The 21,632-nt window shown below is 37.3% G+C and overlaps 2 protein-coding genes across 3 annotated transcripts in view; both read right to left on the bottom strand.

Moving 5' to 3' along the window:
• The window catches only part of LOC143741591 (uncharacterized), a 42,669-nt gene extending 26,802 nt beyond the window's left edge, over positions 1-15,867 (bottom strand). Inside the window, exon 1 of one of the 2 annotated variants that reach the window (XM_077233857.1) lies at positions 15,795-15,867. The gene's annotated coding sequence lies outside the window, so the exon portion shown is untranslated. The remainder of the gene's footprint in view (positions 1-15,794) is intronic. The other variant, XM_077233858.1, reaches the window with a different exon arrangement.
• LOC143741586 (zinc finger BED domain-containing protein 4-like) lies at positions 6,563-9,586 on the bottom strand. Its single transcript, XM_077233853.1, has 2 exons — positions 8,394-9,586; positions 6,563-7,227 (listed from the first exon to the last, which is right to left on the bottom strand). Exons 1-2 carry the CDS (start codon positions 9,494-9,496, stop codon positions 6,723-6,725), a joined length of 1,608 nt encoding a protein of 535 aa, XP_077089968.1. The 5' UTR covers positions 9,497-9,586; the 3' UTR covers positions 6,563-6,722.
• Positions 15,868-21,632: the final 5,765 nt, after the last annotated feature.

Below are 21,632 nucleotides of genomic sequence, written 5' to 3'. Positions count from 1 at the left end.
GATAGTACCTACTTTTTTGTATTATATTCCGTTTATAGTTAAGTGAAAAAAACAGCATTTAAGGGAAATTCCTTAATAAACATAAGTGTTTATGACGTTTCACTTAAAGTTGCAATGTGTAAAATTTTTGAGTATCTATTAACAGAAATGCAATATGACATCCCTATGTGTTCAGTGGTGTATAAAGAACTTACTTAATAAACCGTAATGTTTTTATTACCTTAGAATGAGGCATTTATATCTACATAGGTGCAGGAATCCCCTTCTATGAAGGTCGACATATTGTGACGTCATGTTTCTACCGTAGCCGACAGCGAACAAACAGCGTTACAGGGGGCGTTTCGTCACTACCTTGAAAGAGAACCCACAGAAAGCTAGAAGCTAGCCATAAACACCGTGAGTAGTGACTTTTCCCTTGTCAGTGGTGTAAAATATGTAGTTGCATTGTTTCATGTACTTAATTCTTCTCCCTCGCTGTGTTATGGCTTTGCTATGTGGGGATAAATGTGCTGGTTACGTTCGTGATACAGCTGATTAGTACTCTTGTCATTGACCGTAAAACAGTTACAGGAATCACCAACCCGTCGATCTTGGAAGCATTTTAAGTCGATCCAGTTTCCAAAATCAGAGAAAAAAAGCCTATTGTGTGTAGTAAATGGTGTCTAGGGGATGCGAGGCGCGCGCGCTGTTACAATCACGTCATTTTTGCCGCACGCACCTTTGGGCTCATGCGGACGCTTCCAGTATAAACAAGGCTTAACGCTTTAACCAGCTCAGCCACAGTAACAGCTCATATTAGCCAGCTAAACTTTTACTACCCTGTTAGAAAAAAAATATAGTTGCATAGTTTCATGTGGTTCTTCTCCCTCGCTGTATTATGGGTTTGCTATGTGGGGAGAAATGTGCGGGTTACGTTCGTGAGACAATCAACTAATTACTATTATTATATTACGTATTAAGACCCTTGATCCTCACCTGACTATGGCTTTGTAAACTTTATCCATGATGTGGTTTATAATGGACTGTGGTACAGAAACTTGGTTTACTCTGACTATTCTCTGACGTCTCAGACAACGATGTTTGTCCCGTTTGAGACACCGTAGCTTCTTCGAAAGGGAGGGGTGAGCAGTGGGCTGAGCCCTTAGTGTAAACTCGCAACCGAACCGCTAGATGTCGCTAAAAGTCACACACTGCACCTTTAAAGAAACCCTTAAGTAACACTTACAAGTTTTTTTCTGCAACACCCTTAGGTTTAAGAGAAACATAAGGGCGAACTTAAGGAAAAATTACACTTAAGGTGCTTTATGCAACCGGGCACAGGCTCCTATCTAAATGAATGGGCAAAGAGTCAGAACTGCACTTTCACTGGTTACCGGGACATAAAAACTGCATGTATAGAAACAGCAGTAAAATATGATAAAAATCACTGGAAAAGTTTGATGACTTTGCCCCAAAATAGTGTTTAAAACACCCTTTTCCCCACAGGATATACTTTTACTACGCAAGCGCAAGGGTTCTCTCCCTCTCTGTCGTCCGCGCGCTACACGGTTTGAAGCACAGTATGTGCGAGCTCTTGCTCGCTCGCTCTAGATTCCGGGAGATTTGAACTAATTTGCGAGCATCAGGGAGCCGCTATCAATATGGGGGAGACTCCTGGAACTTCCGGGAGATTTGGGATGTCTGATATTTACACAACTCACACATACACTACATATCAAATCTGCCGCCTTTTCAAACAGTAACACATTTTCCACTGTCGCAAACCTCAACTGTGCGTTACGGATTTTCCCTATGTAGTTGTATTGAGGATTGAGGAAGTGGCATGTCTCTATATAAATAGTCTCTGCTTTAACACACACTGCTGCTGCTAGGTAACTTCAGACTGTTAGCTAAATATGTAACCTAATGTAGAACATTCAGTGTAGCTTACTAAAAAAACATTCTGTAGACCTACCATGAAAACGAGTCTGCTTTAAAACGCAGCATTTTCTGTCAGCAACGAAGTAGTGCTGTCAACGTTAACGCATGAGATTAATTTTTATCCAGCTTTAACGTTCAAATATTTAACACATTTAACGTAGCATTCGTTCTTAATTTCATCCTTTAGCTAGCGTTATATGATCATGCTCTTATTAATGCAAATGCTTTTAAACCATTCATGCGTGACAAGACAAAAGAGAATGCCCTCAGTGAATGTCCTCCTGACACACAGGACGCACAGAGAGACGCTCGCCAGTATCGAGTTCTCTTTCTCGCTTGAACTAACAATAACACGCACATTTATGCCAAAATGTCAGTTTTGTCGATTATCTCACAAGAACAGTCTTAAATTAGTTAAATAAAGTCTTAAATGTAAGTAAATAGTAAGAGAATAAGACGCGAGATCCTGTCAGCAGCGGAAGATCACTCTAAGGCATATTTTGGAATTCCGCCTGAATTTAACACACCCAAGTTTAAATATTCACCCTACACACATACAGTGTAGGAAATTTAAAAAATTGCACAAAAAACACAATATGCAAAATGGCATAAATTAATGAGACCAAGTAACATTGTTTGTGTTTTGTGAATAAAAGCACAAACATTTTATTTTCCTTTCAGGAGACACTGATAACTTACAAAACAGTCTTGTAGATGGTCTATTAAAACAGACCACTTGTACAAATTGAAAACATAAATAGAAATATGAGGGTGGGTGTGGGGGTCTTAGGCCCATCTCTCAGATGTGTCTCGGCTGTAACACAAAGTATATCGTTTTTATTACACAAACTGGTTGTTTGCATGGTTTTATATATATTTATAATATATATGCATCAAAATTAGCCAAATCATTTTATTCAAGTTTGATTTTATTCAAATACTGAATACGCAACTCATGTTTGCTAAAAAAAACATAAATGCTAAATCAATTTTCCACATATTCCGTCAAGAAACAATTAGTTGCCTCAATTACTAGGGCTGGGTAAAAATATCGATTCATCAATGCATTGCAATTATTTCTGTTTCAGCTTCTGACTGGACCAAGCGTGCCGCACAAGCCCTGAAAAGTGAAGCCAAAGCGTCTCGATCGCCCCCCGTGACCAGGCCTAGTATAGCTCATAAACCCCGCCTCCCCATGTTATTCAATGGGACGTGAGACCAACTAAATTAAATTACACTTCACATAACTTTTTTCCAAAGATAGTTTTTGTCATTTACTGTAGTTTTCATCACGCTGATGTAATTTCAATTGTTTGTTTTTAAAATAAGTTTGTTTTTAGTTAGTTATTTGATGCTATAAAAACGGTGCTGTGGCGTACATGATTGACAGCTGTGATTGACAGGTTCTCTGAGCAAAGTAGTCACTGAAGCAACAACAGACTTTTTTTCGGGATCTTTGGAGGACTGAGGAGATTGGAGCTTTAAATTTAATATCTACATTTCTATAGTTAATTATTTCACACCGACATAATCGTTTGTTCTGCAGCAGAAGCGCGTGCTTACGCTTGATTCAGCGAGAGTGAGGGCAGGACCAGAGCGGGACGTTGATTTCGCGGCTTTACTTCCTGCTCAGTACTGCGCAGGTCTGGTCCCGAAATCGCAACTGCGCAGACTCAAGTCCCAAGATGTCAGCGCCATATCGGGACAATGGCGGCTTCACTTCTCGCCAATGGAAGAGAACGAAGGGGCATCGTCCATCTTTTTTTACAGTCTATGGACTGGACTAGATGGATGATTGACATATAATTGGAAAGCTGACATCCTCAGCTTTGAACACGTGCCTGATGTGCAGGGGTGTGAAGTAACAAATTACATATACTCACGTTACTGTAATTAAGTAGTTTTTTTCAGAAATTGTACTTTTTTGAGTAGTTTAAAAATTGTGTAATTTTACTTTAGTACATTTTAAGTGATGTATCGGTACTTTTACTCCGCTATTTTCCTTCTGTTTGTGGTCGTTACTCGTTACATGCTTGTTTTAATTTTATTTTATTTTTATCCATCAACGTGATTGGATCGAGTAATCGGTCTCGACTGTCATCAAATTAAGCATAGAAAACTTTAACCGCCTATTCCTGCTGTTACTCGTGACTGCTGTGGAAGTGCATTCTTCACGCATCAATTCAATCCAGATATCAGCGTCTTCCTCTAATATACTAAAGGTACATTTCACATTTCTGCTTAATATGATATTTATATAGGCTGGCCTGTCTGCAGGGCCTAATATTTGGTCTGAGGTTGGGGTATTGCGTGACGAGTTCATAATGCGGTGAATTCCCGCTCCCATTTACTTCAAAATCACATTATAGAGAGACGCGCGTCACGATCTGTGCACTGCCGCGTCTCGCGCTTGCCATGCCGCCAGAGTCAAAATCAGTGCACTCTATGAACCATGGCGTTAACTTGAACTGCATTTCTGTCAGTGCGTGACTACAGCTCGTTAATAAACAACGTTTTTTGATAAAACAGCTTCGCCGAGACTACAAAGAGACATGCATTTGTGTGTGTGTGTTTGTTTGTTTCTTTTGTAAAAGTATCCTGGATATAACTTCCCTATGCACAATTTTCCTTACAAATTATATTATCAGCATTACAATGTGAGTAAATGTAGCCGTGTAAAATGTAAGGGATGATGCCACCCTAGAACAATGAGCATTTACGTTTAAATTGAAACATATTTAATAGCATGGAATTAAAGTGTGTAATTAGTCTATCTCACTATCTTAGCCTTTTTCAGTGCATTAGGTGAAGTAATCTGATAATATTAGTGATTCTCATTTACCAAAACACTAACACAGATAATAGTTTCAATGTATTTTGCCTTACTGAAACCTGGCTTAAACCAAATGATTATTTCGGTCTAAATGAGTCTACTCCACCAGGATACTGTTATAAGGATGAGCCCCGTCTGATCGGTCGTGGCGGAGGTGTTGCAACAATCTATAGAGATATTCTAAATGTTACTCAGAAAACAGGTCACAGGTTTAATTCGTTTGAAGTACTTGTGCTAAATGTTACGCTCTTAGATGTAAGAAATAAATCCCTATTATCTCTAGCCTTGGCTACCCTATATAGACCTCCAGGGCCCTATGCTGATTTCCTAAAAGAGTTTGCAGACTTTCTCTCAGATCTATTGGTCAATGTCGACAAAGCAATAATTGTTGGAGATTTTAACATACACGTAAATAACACAAATGATGCTTTAGGGGCTGCGTTTACAGATTTATTAAACTCCTTTGGGGTCAAGCAAACCGTCAGTGGTCCCACTCATCGTCTAAATCATACACTAGATTTAATTATATCATATGAAACCAACCCAACCGATATAGATATTGTAGCCCAAAGTGATGATGTCACTGATCATTACATGATAACTTGCATAATACATACTGCTGAAATTTGTCATGTTGCGTCATGTTGCGCCACGTTATCGACCAGGCAGAAAAATCCTTCCAACCACTATAGATAGATTCTCAAATAGCTTACCTGATCTATCTCAGCTGCTCAGTGAACCCAAACAAACAGATGAACTAGAGGAAATGACTTGCAGTTTGAGCACCAATTTCTCTAGTACACTAGAAATTGTTGCACCAATTAGATTAAAAAAGGAAAACTAAAGCACCATGGTACAACAGTGCTACGCATGTTATCAAGAGAGAAACTCGTAACTTAGAGCGTAAATGGAAACAAACTAAATTAGAGGTCTTTAGAATTGCGTGGAAAGACAGTATGTCACGTTATAAAAAGGCTCTAAAAGCAGCCAGGGCTGAGCATCTCCGCAAACTAATAGAAAATAACCAAAATAATCCAAGGTTTTTATTCAACACCTTAGCTAGACTAACAAATAAACAAACATCACCAGAGCAAAATATTCCGTTACAGTATAGTAGTAATGATTTTATGAATTTCTTCAATGAGAAAATAGAAAGCATCCGAAACACAATTGTAAATGTACAATCTTTTATGTTGTCTTATGATTCAGCCTCAATTATCACCCCTCAAGAACAACTACACCGCTTTACAACTATAGGACAGGAAGAGCTAAATAAACTTATCATTGCATCTAAACCAACAACATGTTTATTAGATTCAATACCCACTAAACTACTGAAAGAAGTGTTACCTGTAGTGGAAGAGCCTCTTCTCAATATTATTAACTCGTCTTTATCTTTAGGTCATGTTTAGGGATGTCCCGATACCACTTTTTCACTTCCGATACCGATACCGATGCCGCACCTTTGGCTTTTGCCGATACCGATATTAATCCGATATTTTTTTTTTAACTAATAAAAAATATAGCACTTTTCTCAATTAGCCACCTAAAATATACCTCCAGTATAGTCCACAACAACAGTTTATTATAAAAGATTGCCACCCTTTATTCAAATGTTACAAAAAATTAAAATACAAGTACTTCAGTACTACAAACAGGTTTAAAGTTAAAACAAACTTAAACAGCAGCATACTACATTGTAAATAACCAAATAAATACAAAACTGTCCCTCACAGTTCAGCTATGTGCAAATCACAGTAATAAAAAAAGGCACTGAAAGACCTAAATATGTATAACATAAATATAACATTAACAAACAGTTTAAACCTTACCCTAACTTTAAACAGTTTAAACCTTAACAAACTTCCTGACCTAGCTGCATTATTAACAATTATACAAATTAAAAAAAAATCACTTTCACGGGTGCAGTTTCCCTGTAACAAAGTTCTTGAACATGTTTTACGTTTGCTCACATAACCATGAGGGGCAGATTCTTCTTTAGGAAGATTATTTTTTCAGCGGTCTCTGACGTCAGCCTGTTCCTTCTTTCATTAATCACATTTGAGGCTGTGCTAAAGAGCCTCTCACTCTCTACACTTGTGCAGGGAGCACAGATAAACTTAACTGCCGTGGCTGCCAGGGAGGGCAGTCGAGGTTGGTTTACTTTCCAGTAAAGTAAGGGATCGTCCGACCGTGGAATATTTGCCTCACTTAGGTAGGTCTCCACTTGAATTTGTGCACTTGTGGTTATCTTTGGAACAGGTAATACTTGGTTCTCCTCCAGGATTTCATTAAAGATGCTGCCAAGGCTGCTGGTACTTGTGCCTAACGCCTCCATCCGTGGAGTTTTGTCTGCTGGCTCAGAGTCAGAAGCTGAAGTTTCAGATGTAGTCTTCAACACTTCCTCCATCTTTCCTACCTCCGCCAGTAATGCTTCCTTTCCAAGTCTCAAAGTGTCTGCATTTGTGAAGTACCTGGTATAATAAAATATATAAAATATTAATAATCTAGTATTTTCTTAATATCAAGGTATTTGCCTGCTTGGAAGACTTATACAGTACTTGACGTGGAAATAATGAAATGGTAGTGCAAATTCCATACAGAGGTATGAGGGATTTGTTACTCTCTCTCACACACACACACATACAACACAGGTATGAGGGATTTGTTGCCCCTCTCTCTCTCTCTCTCTCTCTCTAACACACACACACACACACACACACACACACACACACACACACACACACACACTTCCATACAGTGGTATGAGGGATTTGTTTCTGTTTCTCTCTCTCTCTCTCTCTCTCTCTCTCTCTCTCTCTCTCTAGGGCTGGACCCGAATATTCGGTGGGTTGGTATTTGATATGCGCAGAACAGTGGAGTATGGACAGAAATGCAAGCCTGCGCTTGTATTTTGGGTTAAGCTGCGGTGCTTTGACGTTGTGTAAAATAGAATAGAAACAAAATGTATTATTTTTCAAACGAGACTGCGACGCCACGTCACAATTTCGTTTTTCTTTATTTAAATTTCGTTTTTCTATATTTAAGTTATTCTTTTTTTATTATTATCGTTTTTAATTTAAATTTCGTTTTTTTTATTTCGTTGTTATGTTTTATTAATTTCGTTTTTATTCATTTAAATTTCGTTTTTGTTTTATTTAAATTTCGCTTTTATTTATTTAAATTTCGTTGTTATGTTTTATTAATTTAAATTTCGTTTTTATTTATTTAAATTTCGTTTTTATTTATTTAAATCTACCCTACTTTGAGTGTGTGTTTTATATTAGTTTTCGGAGCATAAACTCTGCTCGCGTGATCCGGCATAAACTCTGCTCGCATGCCGCTTCCCACTCGCGCTGTTCTGTAGTTTATTAAAAGTTTATTAATACCATACAGAGGAATGAGGGATTTGTTTCTCTCTCTCTCTCTCTCTCTCTCTCTCTCTCTCTCTCTCTCTCTCTCTCTCTCTCTCTCTCTCACACACACACACACACACACACACACACACACACACACACACACACACACACACACACACACACACACACACACACACACACACACACACACACACACACACACACACACACACACACACACACACACACACACTAAATAAAGTTAACAGAAATTCCCTTACCTGTCTTTGTAACGTGGATCCAGTAGAGTAGCAACCGAGTATAATGGCTCAGATTCCACGTCATTAAATCGTCTGTTGACTGCGTCAAGGAGGGTACTTTTCATTGTCTTAATCCCCTGATCATCCTCGTTTTCCCGACTGAGAACACGTTTCAGGACACACACAACGGGGATGACATCAGCTAGAGATGCGGAGGAGGCACTCACTGCCCTTGTCATCTCCTCGAAAGGGGCCAGAACCGTGGAAGCCTTCTCCAGCAGCCCCCACTGGTTTGCTGTCAGTGTGGCTGGCAGGTCGTATTCAGCTGTATATGCAGATAGTGTTCGTTTATGCGCAATGAGGCTTTCAATCATGTACAGGGTGCTGTTCCATCTAGTTCGGACGTCCTGCTGCAGACGCTTAGGATGCATATTTAGCTCCACTTGGATGTCTTCTAACCGTGCATAGGCAAGCGGCGAGTGTTTAAAGTGGCCTACAATTTTTCTTCCATTGGCCAATGCGTCACTTACACTCCGCTGCGACAACAGCCCCTCATGTACAATTAGCTGCAGTGTGTGCGCGAAGCATCCTAAACTGGCCACGCCAAGTTGATCCATGGCCTTCTTCATGTTTTTTGCATTGTCCCTTAAGATTACATGGACTTTGTTTTTATTAATCTTCCATTCACGCAACATCTCCTCAATTGCTGCCATAATAAAATCCCCCGTGTGCGAGCCACGAAACTCCCGCGCATGCAAAATAGCTTTTTTCAAACTAAAATCAGAGTCTATCCATTGCGCGGTCAGACTCAACATGGACATTGGACTCACCTCTGAGCTCCAGATGTCTGTTGTGAGACTAATTGCACTTACATTCTCCACAAGTTTGGAGAGAACATCGCAAACTTCGTTGTACATCTGAGGGATTACCTTTTCCGTGATATAATGCCGACTGGGCAAAGTGTAGCGAGGCTCGAGATGCTCAAGTAGGCGTCGAAATCCCACATTTTCTGTCACTGAAAGGGGTTGGTCGTCCAGGACAATAAACTGAACTAGTTTCTCGGTTATCAATTTGGCCTTGTTGCTGCACGGGGGAAGTTTCTCTCGACTTTGTATTGATTCCATCAATGTCTGCTGTCGGACTCGGGGCGTTTTGCTCTTCTTTGCAGCAGTTGCTTGCAGAAATTCCTCATACTGTTCCGCGTGGTGTTTTTCCAAATGCCTAATTAAGTTAGTTGTGTTAAACCGAGCAACAGCACTGCCACCCCTCGAAACATTTGCAGTGCAAATTTTGCATTCAGCCGTTGGACTTTTTTCCTCTTTAAGGTTGAAATAATTCCACACCGCTGACATGGCCATTCTGTAAAATACCGTAGCTAACTCTCATACTCATGCGACTATAATTGGCTACTACTCTCATCACGTGACAGGCTGCGCCGCTAAACTGGATATCGTTCATATTTTTTTCTCCCCTCCGATCTCCGATCTAGCGTTCTGGGCCGGTATCGGCGCGATACCGATGCTGTGGATCGGATCGGGACATCCCTAGTCATGTTCCAAGAATATTCAAACTGGCAGTAATAAAACCTCTCATTAAGAAACCGCAATTAGATCCTAATAACCTAGCAAATTACAGACCCATTTCAAATCTTCCATTTATGTCTAAAATACTAGAAAAAGTTGTGTCCGCTCAATTATGCTCTTTCTTGCAAGAAAATTATATCTATCAAAAATTTCAGTCAGGATTCAGACCGCATCATAGCACAGAAACTGCGCTAGTTAAAATTACAAATGATTTAGTTTTAGCTTCTGACCAAGGCTGTATCTCAATACTAGTTCTACTTGATCTTAGCGCTGCGTTCGACACTATAGATCATAAAATACTCTTGGATTGACTACAAAACTACACTGGTGTTCAGGGACATGCATTAAGCTGGTTTAGATCATACTTATCAGACCGTTATCATTTTGTCTGTTTAAATGGGAAAAAATCGAAGATAACGTCAGTAGACTATGGAGTGCCGCAAGGATCTGTGTTAGGCCCTCTGCTATTCTCAATATATATGCTGCCACTTGGTAATATTATAAGAAAACATGGAATTAATTTCCACTGTTATGCTGATGACACTCAATTATATATCTCATCACGACCAGATGAAAACACTAACTCATCTAAATTGACAGTGTCTCAAAGATATAAAATGCTGGATGACGTGTAATTTCCTGCTATTAAATTCAGATAAAACGGAGGTATTACTTATTGGTCCAAAAAACTACCCACAAAACCTTGTACAATACAACTTTAATTTAGAAGGATGTCCTGTTACTTTATCACCTACAGTAAAATACCTGGATGTTATACTAGACCGCAACTTGTCTTTCGAAAATCATATTTCATATGTTACAGGAATAGCCTTTTTCCACCTTAGAAACATTGCTAAGCTACATAACATGCTATCTGTTTCTGATGCAGAAAAGTTAGTTCATGCATTCATGACCTCGAGACTAGATTACTGTAATGCTTTATTAGCTGGCTGTCCTGCATCCTCAATAAACAAGCTACAGTTAGTGCAAAATGCAGCTGCTAGAGTTCTTACTAGGTCAAGAAAATATGATCATATAAGACCTATTTTATCATCTCTACACTGGTTACCTATTAAGTTCCGTATCAATTACAAAGTACTATTACTGACCTATAAAGCCCTAAATGGTTTAGCTCCTGTGTATTTAACAGACCTTCTATCGCCCTACAATCCATCGCGTTCTTTAAGATCACTAAATTCGAGGCTTCTGGTCATTCCTAGGATATCTAAGTCCACAAGAGGAGGGAGGGCGTTCTCGCATTTAGGTCCTTAACTCTGGAATAGGGGTGGGCGATATAGCCTCAAAATTCTATCACAATATTTCAAGAATATTTGCGAAAATGATATTTATGACGATATAGACATTTTTTTTGTTGTTGAAAATTTTCTTATTATGTTTATCTCACCTAAATGTTTGCTTACTCATTGCGTTTTTACAATGTGGTAATTTTGTTGTTAAGAGTTTACACAACACAAGGAAGCTTGATTTCAATCTTTGAATTAAATGTTAAATGTGTGTAGGTCTAACACCAGTATTCCGAAATACTACAGAAACATAATAAAGTAATCAAATGTAAAATAGCACATAGTCTTTTAGTTCTGTTTCCTGATTAAATTAAATACATAGGCTAATAATTCTCATTCATTACAATTAAAGCTATCTTTTGTTGTTTTGACGACAACATTAATGACAGACGCATAGCCTATGGCTGCTGTCACTTTTACAGCTAGTGCACGGATCCATTGCTGTTTTCATTATACTGTCTGTCACACTGTCACATGCGTTTTATTTATAACCGACTGTGTTTATGAGTATACTTACCAAGACCGGAAGTTTTACACAATTTTGCGTTTTTCCCCCCATTAAAGCGATATAATCCGCGAAAAATAACTTTAGTTTCTCGCGAGCTGTAGGCTCCTCTATGTATGCACGCAGTGCAACTCTCTCAGAGAGTGCGCGAGTAGCTTACTGGATAGTTTAAAACCGCATGAATGTTTAAACTGATAAGAATTAAGAAGACTTGAAAATTATAAACTTTAGTTACGATACACTGATGGCCCGATTGTGCAAGAGACCATTCAGTCATGTCCCGACTCCTAAACGCGCGCGAGAGAAGACGTGTGTCGGCAGCCCCGCTGAACACTCAAGCTGTTTATGAAATTGCTAAATCGTCATCGGAGGCTGACAGGCTGCTCTCGCGCTCAAACAGGTGTTGTTGTTGTGCGTGCTAGGGAACGTAAATGCGCCATACGTCATTGCGTCGCTATATCACTGATATCGCGATATGACACTTTTTTTATCATTTAAAAATGTATACCGGTATTATCGTGGACGGTATGATATGGCACACCCCTACTCTGGAATAGCCTTCCTGATATTGTTCGAGGCTCAGACTCGCTGTCCCAGTTTAAAACTAGATTAAAGACGCATCTCTTTAGTCAAGCATTCATATAATGCTTACCTTTTATACCACTGTTGAATCAGATCGAATGCATTAATATTATGAACAGCAGCTATGCTAATTATCTCCCATCTGCTTTTCTGCTGTTATCTCGGGACGCTAGTCCCGAGGTAAATAGCGTTCGACAGCTCCAGTTTGTATCCAGCCTCTCACGGAGACTTCAGATGCCCCAACACCTGCGATAAGATGACTAAACGCCTGTGAAGAGACGACTCGACGCCTGTGAAGAGACGACTCAACGCCGGCGATATGTTATGCCCTAAAATACTACATGATTAACTAACTGTACATTTCTGAAATGCACATTCTGTAAAGCTGCTTTGAAACAATAAGTATTGTGAAAAGCGCTATACAAATAAATTTGAATTGAATTGAACATTGGTACCGTTTTGGAGAGAAATTGGGTATTTTTTAATCTCTCTATTTAACCCATCTCATGATGTGTGATGCTAAACTATCATATGAGTTTCTAAAGGTTTTTGAATACTTTGCACAGTTATGAATATTGATATTTTATGTGCAACAATAGCATGCTCAGGCCCAGTGGCTTTTCGCCTAATTTTAAATGCTTTTCCCCCCCAAATAATATGATTTAAATGGTGATGAGTGTATTGATTTGATGCATTTTAAAAAGATGGATGATAGATATTCTTCAATCCTTCTGACAAAGAAGAAAATATAATGTGAATTACAGTATGTGCAATTTTTTTAGAGGACGCTTGCACGTTTTGATGATGATGTGTAAATCGCGTGTTTCTCTCGTCGAACGCGTTTTGTGTTCTGGACATCCACGACATAACAGTGGATTATTTACCAAGAGGAGCTCACAGAAAAGTACAAATGGGCTCATTTGAAAGAAAACATCCTAAGGTAAAAGATGATATAGAGTTTGTGGCTGATTTTAGCTTAGAGCACCTGTAATCGAAATAGAAATTAGATGTTTGTCTTTGTTTTTTCACAGAAATAATATTTCACTGCGCGATTATTTTGAAGATAATTTGAACTATGATGTTAAAACAATAAAACAAACTACACAGTCACGTTTCTGAGAATGAGAGCTTTCTTTTGATATATGTTTTGTGAGATACGTAAAAAATACATATTCATATTTACATTTCTGCATCGCCATTTTGGGGGAGGAGCGATTTTGTGACGATTGTTTTTTAAAGCTTTATATTAATTATTTGTGTTCCATATACACACATATAATTATATTCTGTGTAAAGATGAGATTTTAAGATTTAAAATTATACTATATATGGGGTGATAGTATCTCCAGAAAAATTAAAAAAAAATAAGTTTAAATATAATGATGTAGCTCTATTGCCCGCCCACGGGCAATTAGAGTGGAACAGGAGTGACAGCAGCCACTCATTCTCTCTGTGAGTAACGTTAACCAAAGAACAAAGGGAACAGAGAAAATTACTCACTGCTCTTGACTAAAGAACAGACTAATCAAATAAAATAATATTTGAAATTTATTTATTTAAATTAATATTTAATTGTAATGGTTTGATAACCATTCTGAAATTTCTGTATATGTATATTACATGTTGGAGAGGAAAGGCACAGCTGTTAGACAGAAAGTCAACATAATATGACATTTATTATGGGTTTATGTGAGGTTTGTTTTAAGTTCACTTAAATTAAAAGTTGTTATATTTTTTGAAGCCTAATAAATGTTTAAAATGGGGGGGGGGGGGGGATTATTTTCATCGAGACATCAGTAGCTATAATATCAGTGATACTGGCCTTCATCCATAAAAATATGCCAATAAACAATTAGCCGATTTAAAATATTCTGTCTTTATGTTGTTTCTACATTACAGTGGAAATTGAGTCTCACATTATTTGAAGTTTATTTACACACAAAACATTAGCCTAATAGCTAACATTTTTTACTTTATAAAATGATTCTCTGAAGTCTTGGTGACCGGCCCGTACAAGACATACTTTTCTTATACATAGCATACTATTCTTTTCGGCAGAATTTATCATTATAATCAAATTATTTCCTGGATTTTGTATCATTGTCCCTAAATGTCTGTAATGGAATTCAAAATCAAAAATATTTTTCCCCATTTTGTGTCCGGTGAAGCAGTCGATTCTGTTTCCTACCGGAATTCCTGTTCCCCCTGACAACGCATGCCTAGCAGTTACAACAAAGCTCAGCTGGATGTACGGAAAGCGAAAAGGGGCAAAAGCATTGGCGCAACATTTAAATGTCTTGCTACACTGCAGCATAATAACATGGTTCTCACACTCCAGTAATATTTCTGTGAATTGATTGGATTAATCTTGCACTTGTTCCTAGGTTTTGTATTATGTTTGAATATATTCAGTTGAATATTGCCCATACAAATTGCCTTATCTGTCCGTGTTGACGTCCAAACTCAATGCCTCATATTATTGTCTTATAATTATTTATAAATATTGCAAAACGACAGGTTTATAATATACAACTTTGTAAACAGTATACAAAATGTATTAACAATATATTCAATGTCACCAAAATAAACATGAGAAAAGAGTTCCTCGTATTATTGTCACAAGGGAAACACATTTTCAGGTGACACCTTTTATGTTCTCTGTATGAAATAAAAATAAATAAATACCTGTGCCACTTTAGTGGAGAGGCAGAAACTTTTGATGACTCTGCAGATATTCTTTGGGTTATATGGCTGAGCATTTTTGGTTGGTTTAATAAAAAAGTAATAGCCTAATGAATTGACCATTGCTTTAAAACCCTTTTTTTTAATTGTTAGCCTACTCCTATTTATTTTTCATAGATTGCCTGTGATGACTGTGGGCGATGGTTCCACGTAAAGTGTGTGGGCAATCCATCCACAGAAGATGAATATAAATGTGTTTCTTGCAATAAATAACTAAATTATGAAGCCATTGTTTTTGGAGTTTGTTTACCCCTCCCCCTTCTGATAAACCACACATTTACAATTCTGAATAAATTGTCTGAAATGTTTAGTTATGAATAATAATTTTAATGATTTGTAGATTACATTTAATTTATTACACTTTCATAAAAACATTTGCAGTTCGTTTGTTAAAGTTGTCCTTATGCATTTACACTCTCTTGACCAGCGTGTCTCGTCAGCGTGCTCGAATCACCGAATCATTAGGGAAAGCATTTGGTTCAATTGACTAAAAAAGCTCCGTTTCTCCATCCAGTGACCGAATTCGTGTTAATGATGAACTGGAGCGAAATGAGACGCGCGTCTGTTACTCGTATGTTGAAGCGCACCCACAAGAAATACGTTCACTAATAAACCATTAGAATGTAACATACAGATAAAAACAGTAAAGTAGTAACATTGAACGGTTTGTATTGATTTAAACACTTGAAATGGTTAAAGTACAAACCTTTCTTCAGCCGATTCACAACAGACGAAGGAGCGTGGCGCAGCCTAATGGCGTCATATCACCAGGCCAAAATTAGAGTCCTGTCCACACGCTAAAATTACAGTATTTATAATATTCATATTGGACATCATTGTATAAAAAAATGCAAATAATGACCAAACCGACTGTCTAAAATGAGTGTTAGAGTTCATAGCAAAGTTCATACATCAGTACAGATACACATATAAAAGTCATGTTTTTCTAATATTACATTTTGAACAAATACCCGCCAATTAGTATAAAATATCTAAAAATATGATCTTCCAAGAATCAGTTAAAGATAAATAAATGGCAAAAATGTGATTCATTCAGTACCAAAAAAGTATTGATAAAAGTGAGTATTTCTAAGATTTTTTAATGAAAGTAATAAGCCAAGTCGTTAATGTAATTTGAGTTGCAGCATATATGCAGAGAGATTCAAATTGCTCAGACACAATTTACACCTGCTGAACTCCACAGAAAGCTCTGCTATTTTAATTCTTTTAAATCACATATTAAAGTATTTTTTACAGCATAATAATCTAACAGTTACTTCCAATTCACTTAAATTTCTGAAAAGAGGTTGGGTCTTAATAAATTTGGCTTTACAAAGAACTGTACTATTATTAACCGCTTGAGCGGAATGGTCCCACATATGGGATTTTAGGAATGTACAGTGAAGTCACACACTGCAAAAAAATGCTTTTCTTACTTAGTATTTTTTTCTCTTTCCAGTCCAAATATCAAACATTTCTTAAATCAAGATACATTTACTAAAGTAGTAAATGACATAAGATATTAAGTCTTGTTTTCTGGGGAAATAAATAAAAATTAAGTGAGTTTAATTGCTTAAAACAAGCAAAATTATCTGCCAATGGCGTAAGAAAAATAACCTTGTTTCTATTTGAATTAACATTATTTTTCTTACCCCATTGGCAGATAATTCTGCTTTTTTAAGCATCGACTCACTTTATTTTGATTAATTCCCCTGGAAAACAGGACATGATATCTAATGTCATTTTACTCATCTTGTAAATGCATCTTGATTTAAGAATTTTTTGATATTTGGACTGGAAACAAGTTAAAAAAAAAGCATTTTTTTGCAGTGCATAACTGCCAGAGACAAACACGCTTGTCATATATCACAACTATTTAGTGTTTTCAACCACAAAATATTTATTTTAATTTTCAGGGATTTAAATACACAAAAGTAATAGAAAAACAATACATGTATTGGTTGTAAAATACACACTGATGTCTATGGAAATTATTTTTAAATTATAAATTGACCAGGTGATTTATTCATATCAGATTCCCATTGTGTAAGTAACTTTAAAGTTTACTCTATTCTTCGCCCACTTCACCAGCCATTTACTTTCATGTATTTCGGGATAAGTGGATAAATTTGCGTTCATCCACATCCATTTTGCGAAAGTTTGACAGATCCGGTTCTCTGAATTGGGCTGCGTACTAACATGGCGGCGCCATTTGTGCAGTATAGATCAGCTAATATAAAGGTTTTTAACACCATTCACCTTTTTTAAAACACATTCACATCCACATATTTTGAGAATTGGAATACCAGGTAGTTAAGTTTGTGAATAATTAAAGAAAAACAAAAAAAGGCGATACATCTGTCATACAGCGCTATTGTGGCCTTATAAAACTCACACTGGGGGGGTCAGCTAGAATGTTTTAAACTTATGTGAAAAAATGCCTGAGCTGTCGATTTGAAATATTTGCTCCGAAACTGATGTAAGAAGCATAATCACTGCACGTGATCACTAGTTAAATTATACTGCATTCGTGTGGTGAAAATTCACGTGAACGCTGGTCGGAAAACGACACAGAAAGTTGAAGAACATGGTGCCTCATCCACACCGTCTGAGAGGGTTTTCTCATGTGCAGGACGTGCAATAAGAGGTGTCGTATTTTGCCAGAGAAGGAAAATATGGTAATATTTCTGCAAAAGAATTGCAGAAATTTTAAGCTGGTTTGTAGCATGCCAAGAATACCTACTACTTTGCTGTTGTTAGTATTATAACTGTTATTAGTCTCTGTTAAATTATTGTAGTTGGGTTAAGTGGCTTAGGTTTTATTGTGAATTTATGTAATTTTTTTTGTGTTTTGTATTTCCTTATATATTTAAGGATACTTTAAACTTATATTAAATTGTTCAATTTAAAGAATAAAAAAAAATTCAATAAAAAAGCCATTATTTAATGTCATCCAATTACGTTTTGTGGCTCTTTTTTTAATTAAAGTATCAGTTCAGGCACCGGTAACGTTTTAAAAGTATCGTTTTGGCACCGGTATGTCAATACATGACACCAACATGTCATTGTCAAGTATTTTGGACAAATTAAATCATAGCCATAGAAAGTCAGTGGGGTGTGGTAGCCACATGCACAACGAACTACACAGCCTTTAATCATAGATCAAAATATTTAGAAAATTGCTGGAGAATCAATAACTAGAAACATGTAACTACACACAAATCCGTTTTTCCACCATCGTGGCAAACCGTCTCCTCGCTCAACTGTTCCATTCGGTGTCGATCCAGCCCAGCTGGTACGGATATGGTTTTATTTCAGCGAATATAATACAAATACATCAGTCGTTGCCTCTGTAACGCAATAGTTTACAGAAAATATGAAATGTAAATATTGAGTAATATTTAATATGTAATATTTAATTATGGAGGATGATCAGATATTTCTTTTAAATTTATTATTATTTACGTTTACATCGCTCAAATAGTGCGCTTATCTACAAATAAACTGGCATCCAGGCAACTGAATAATGACCGATCCTGAGTGGCTATGTCACCGCACTCATTCTACCAGCACGGTTCCATTCTACCAAAATTTTAGACAGAGAACGGTTTGTAACCGTGCTGTACCAGGCTCAAGTGGAAATATAACTGGAACTGTTCCGTACCATTCTTAGAATGTTCGACCTGACGGTGGAAGAGTAATCAAGACAACTAACAAGAGGTTAAAAACTCAACCAAATTCAAGCTCCAATAGTGAGAGTTTGGGGTGTGGTTACTGTAGCAGACTCACCCAGAGGGTGTTTGGCCCATTGACATAAAAACACAAAGCCTCAAGTCAAGTCCCCTTTATTTATATAGCACTTTTTACAATACAGATTGTTTAAAAGCAGCTTTACAGAGATAACAGGAAAATAATGCAACAAAGTTTGTTTCCAGAAGAAAATCGCGTCACAGTTCAGCTTAAGTAAGTTCAGTGATGGATCATTTTTGTTGTAAAAAGTTATTAATTTAGTTCATTTATACATAAAGCCACGCACATCCTGATTTTGCTGAGTTAGAAGTGTTCCTGGGTCAATATATTTTGTTGATCCTGGAACAACATTCCTGTCCGATAATGTAATCCTAACCGTATTCCACTCTCTAAACTTAACCCTACCCATAAGTTATCCCTAAAATCAGAGGGAAATGATAGGTGAATAACACTGATGTAGAATGTAGTTAACCCTGGTTATAAGCCTAAACTTGACATAAACTGTAAACTTGTCCCTCAAATCTGATTGGTTGATTGGAATGTTGTTCCAGGGTCAACAAAGATGATGATCCAAGAACATGTTGCACTTGGTGAAATCAGGCTCTGCTAAAGCCACTGTGGAGAAAACCGTGATGTCATCGCCCAGCTCAGTTCAGTTCTCATATTATAATGATGTCAATGCTGACAGAATATTGTTGAATATTAAATTAAAAGTCATCAACTAAGAAAGCCAAAAGCCAAAGATGAAAAAAGGCGACTCAGTGGGGAGCTGTGTTTTTTCTGGATAAAAAGCACTATAACGTTTACATTTCTCAGCCCATTTCAATGGTTTATGGTCTGCATGGACTACAAAAAAAGTTCTGCCTACATGAGACAGTGGTGTGTCAACTTCAACTTAATAGATCCCCAAAAGACTTTATGAATAGTAGTGTTCATGCTGTGGTGAGGACAGACAGTCGGTTGCAGGCTGCAAAGTTTAGGAAGTTACATAATGTGGATTTACTCTCAAATTGCATTGTTGACATAACAATTGAATGGGACAGATGTGATATGCCAAGTAGTACCGCATTAGCAATGTAACTCAGACAATAGATATAATAGAATATCAGTTCAAATATTTGAGTTCTATCCAAATATCATAAAAGTAATGACTCGTAAATCTAAATGTTTGCGGTACATTTCTATTCTCTTGGTGGACACACTGCTACACAGCATCTGCATTAAGCACATCACTAAATTCTGGGAACTTTCTGGGATCCAGAACCGGGATGGGCATTCATGTTTAAATATTAACCTTTTCTTAATCTACGAAACATCAAACAATGCCTTATTTGTTTAAGAAAGGTGTTTTACAGTCTTGCATTTGATGCAGGAGTAAAATACTAGCATGCAGCAGCAGAGATGTTACTGCGACTAAGCATAGTGGACATGAGAAAATGTATAGCCATTTAACTGGGGCTTTATTACTTTATTTACCAACTTCCAACAACACTTATCCAAGGCTGATGTTTCATTTACTTGTGCGTGTGTGGGCTGAGTGCAGCTGAACATGTTAGTCTTGCTCCATTATTCACCCGTTGTCCAAATGACTCCACATTTACAAATAAGAGTATAGAGGGTATGATGACGATTATCAAACGACGATTGACGATTATCTTGACGATTATCAAACGATGCTAAATCATCATAATATTTGTTCAGGTGGTTGTGGGGGGGTTCTTTTCCCATCTCTATTAGCCTGTAACGTGTTGACCATTTGTTAAAGCCACACATAATGCGGGTTTTATTTTTTATTTATTTTTTATTTATCCTTTATTTTACTAGGTGATGTCCCATTGAGATATTCAAATCTCTTTTACAAGGGAGCCCTGGGGCAACAATTACACAAGTTACACAGAATCACATAAACAAACACAACAAACAAAACAGATTTACAGTACATGTAAAACAATTTAAGAATGACTTAATGTGGTCATTGAAAACATGTGCATTGTTCAATTTTGGAACATTAAAGTAATTGTTTAAAATGTTCAAGTGGGATAAAAACAGGAAGCTTAAATACTTTTTGGAGCAAATTCCAACACCAAGGAGCAGCATAACTAAAAGCAGTCTTACCAAATTCAGTTGTTATGCGTGGGATATTTAGAGCCAGAATGTTAACGGAGCGGAAATTGTAAATGGAGTGATTCCAGGTCAACAGACTAGTAACATAGCTGGGTAAATTACCGTTAATGACTTTATAAATAAAAATTTGCCAGTGGAACCATCTACGCAGGCCTAAAGAGCTAAAACCAGTCGCCTCATAAAGACGACAGTGATGAGTACGTGACTTGGCATTCTTAATAAACCGTAATGCACCATGGTAGACTGTGTCAAGTGCGTGCAGCGTGGTAGAGGCAGCATGCATATAAATAACATCCCCATAGTCCAAGACTGGTAAGAAGGTGGCACTGATCAATTTCCTCCTAGCTTGGAGAGTAAAACAGGATTTATTTCCAAAATAAAACCCAAGTTTTACTCTCAGCTTTCTCACTAATTGATCAATATGAACTTTGAAGGTTAGCTTTCCATCAATCCACAGACCAAGATATTTATAAGATGAAACATTTTCAACACGCTTCCCATCCAGTGTGGAAATGGCTAGGGCGGTTGATGCGGGTACTGTGCGAGACTTTGTAAACTGCATCACCTTAGTTTTACCAGCGTTTAAAACCAGTCTGAGATCAATGAAGGTGGCCTGTAATAAATTAAAAGATTGCTGTATATATATATACTGTAACAATATAGTACTGTG

Source organism: Siphateles boraxobius, unplaced genomic scaffold (assembly GCF_051911475.1).
Source record: "Siphateles boraxobius isolate OS27281-9 unplaced genomic scaffold, OSU_SipBor_1 19, whole genome shotgun sequence".
NCBI lineage: Eukaryota > Metazoa > Chordata > Actinopteri > Cypriniformes > Leuciscidae > Siphateles > Siphateles boraxobius.
This window is presented reverse-complemented; position numbering and strand designations above follow the sequence as displayed.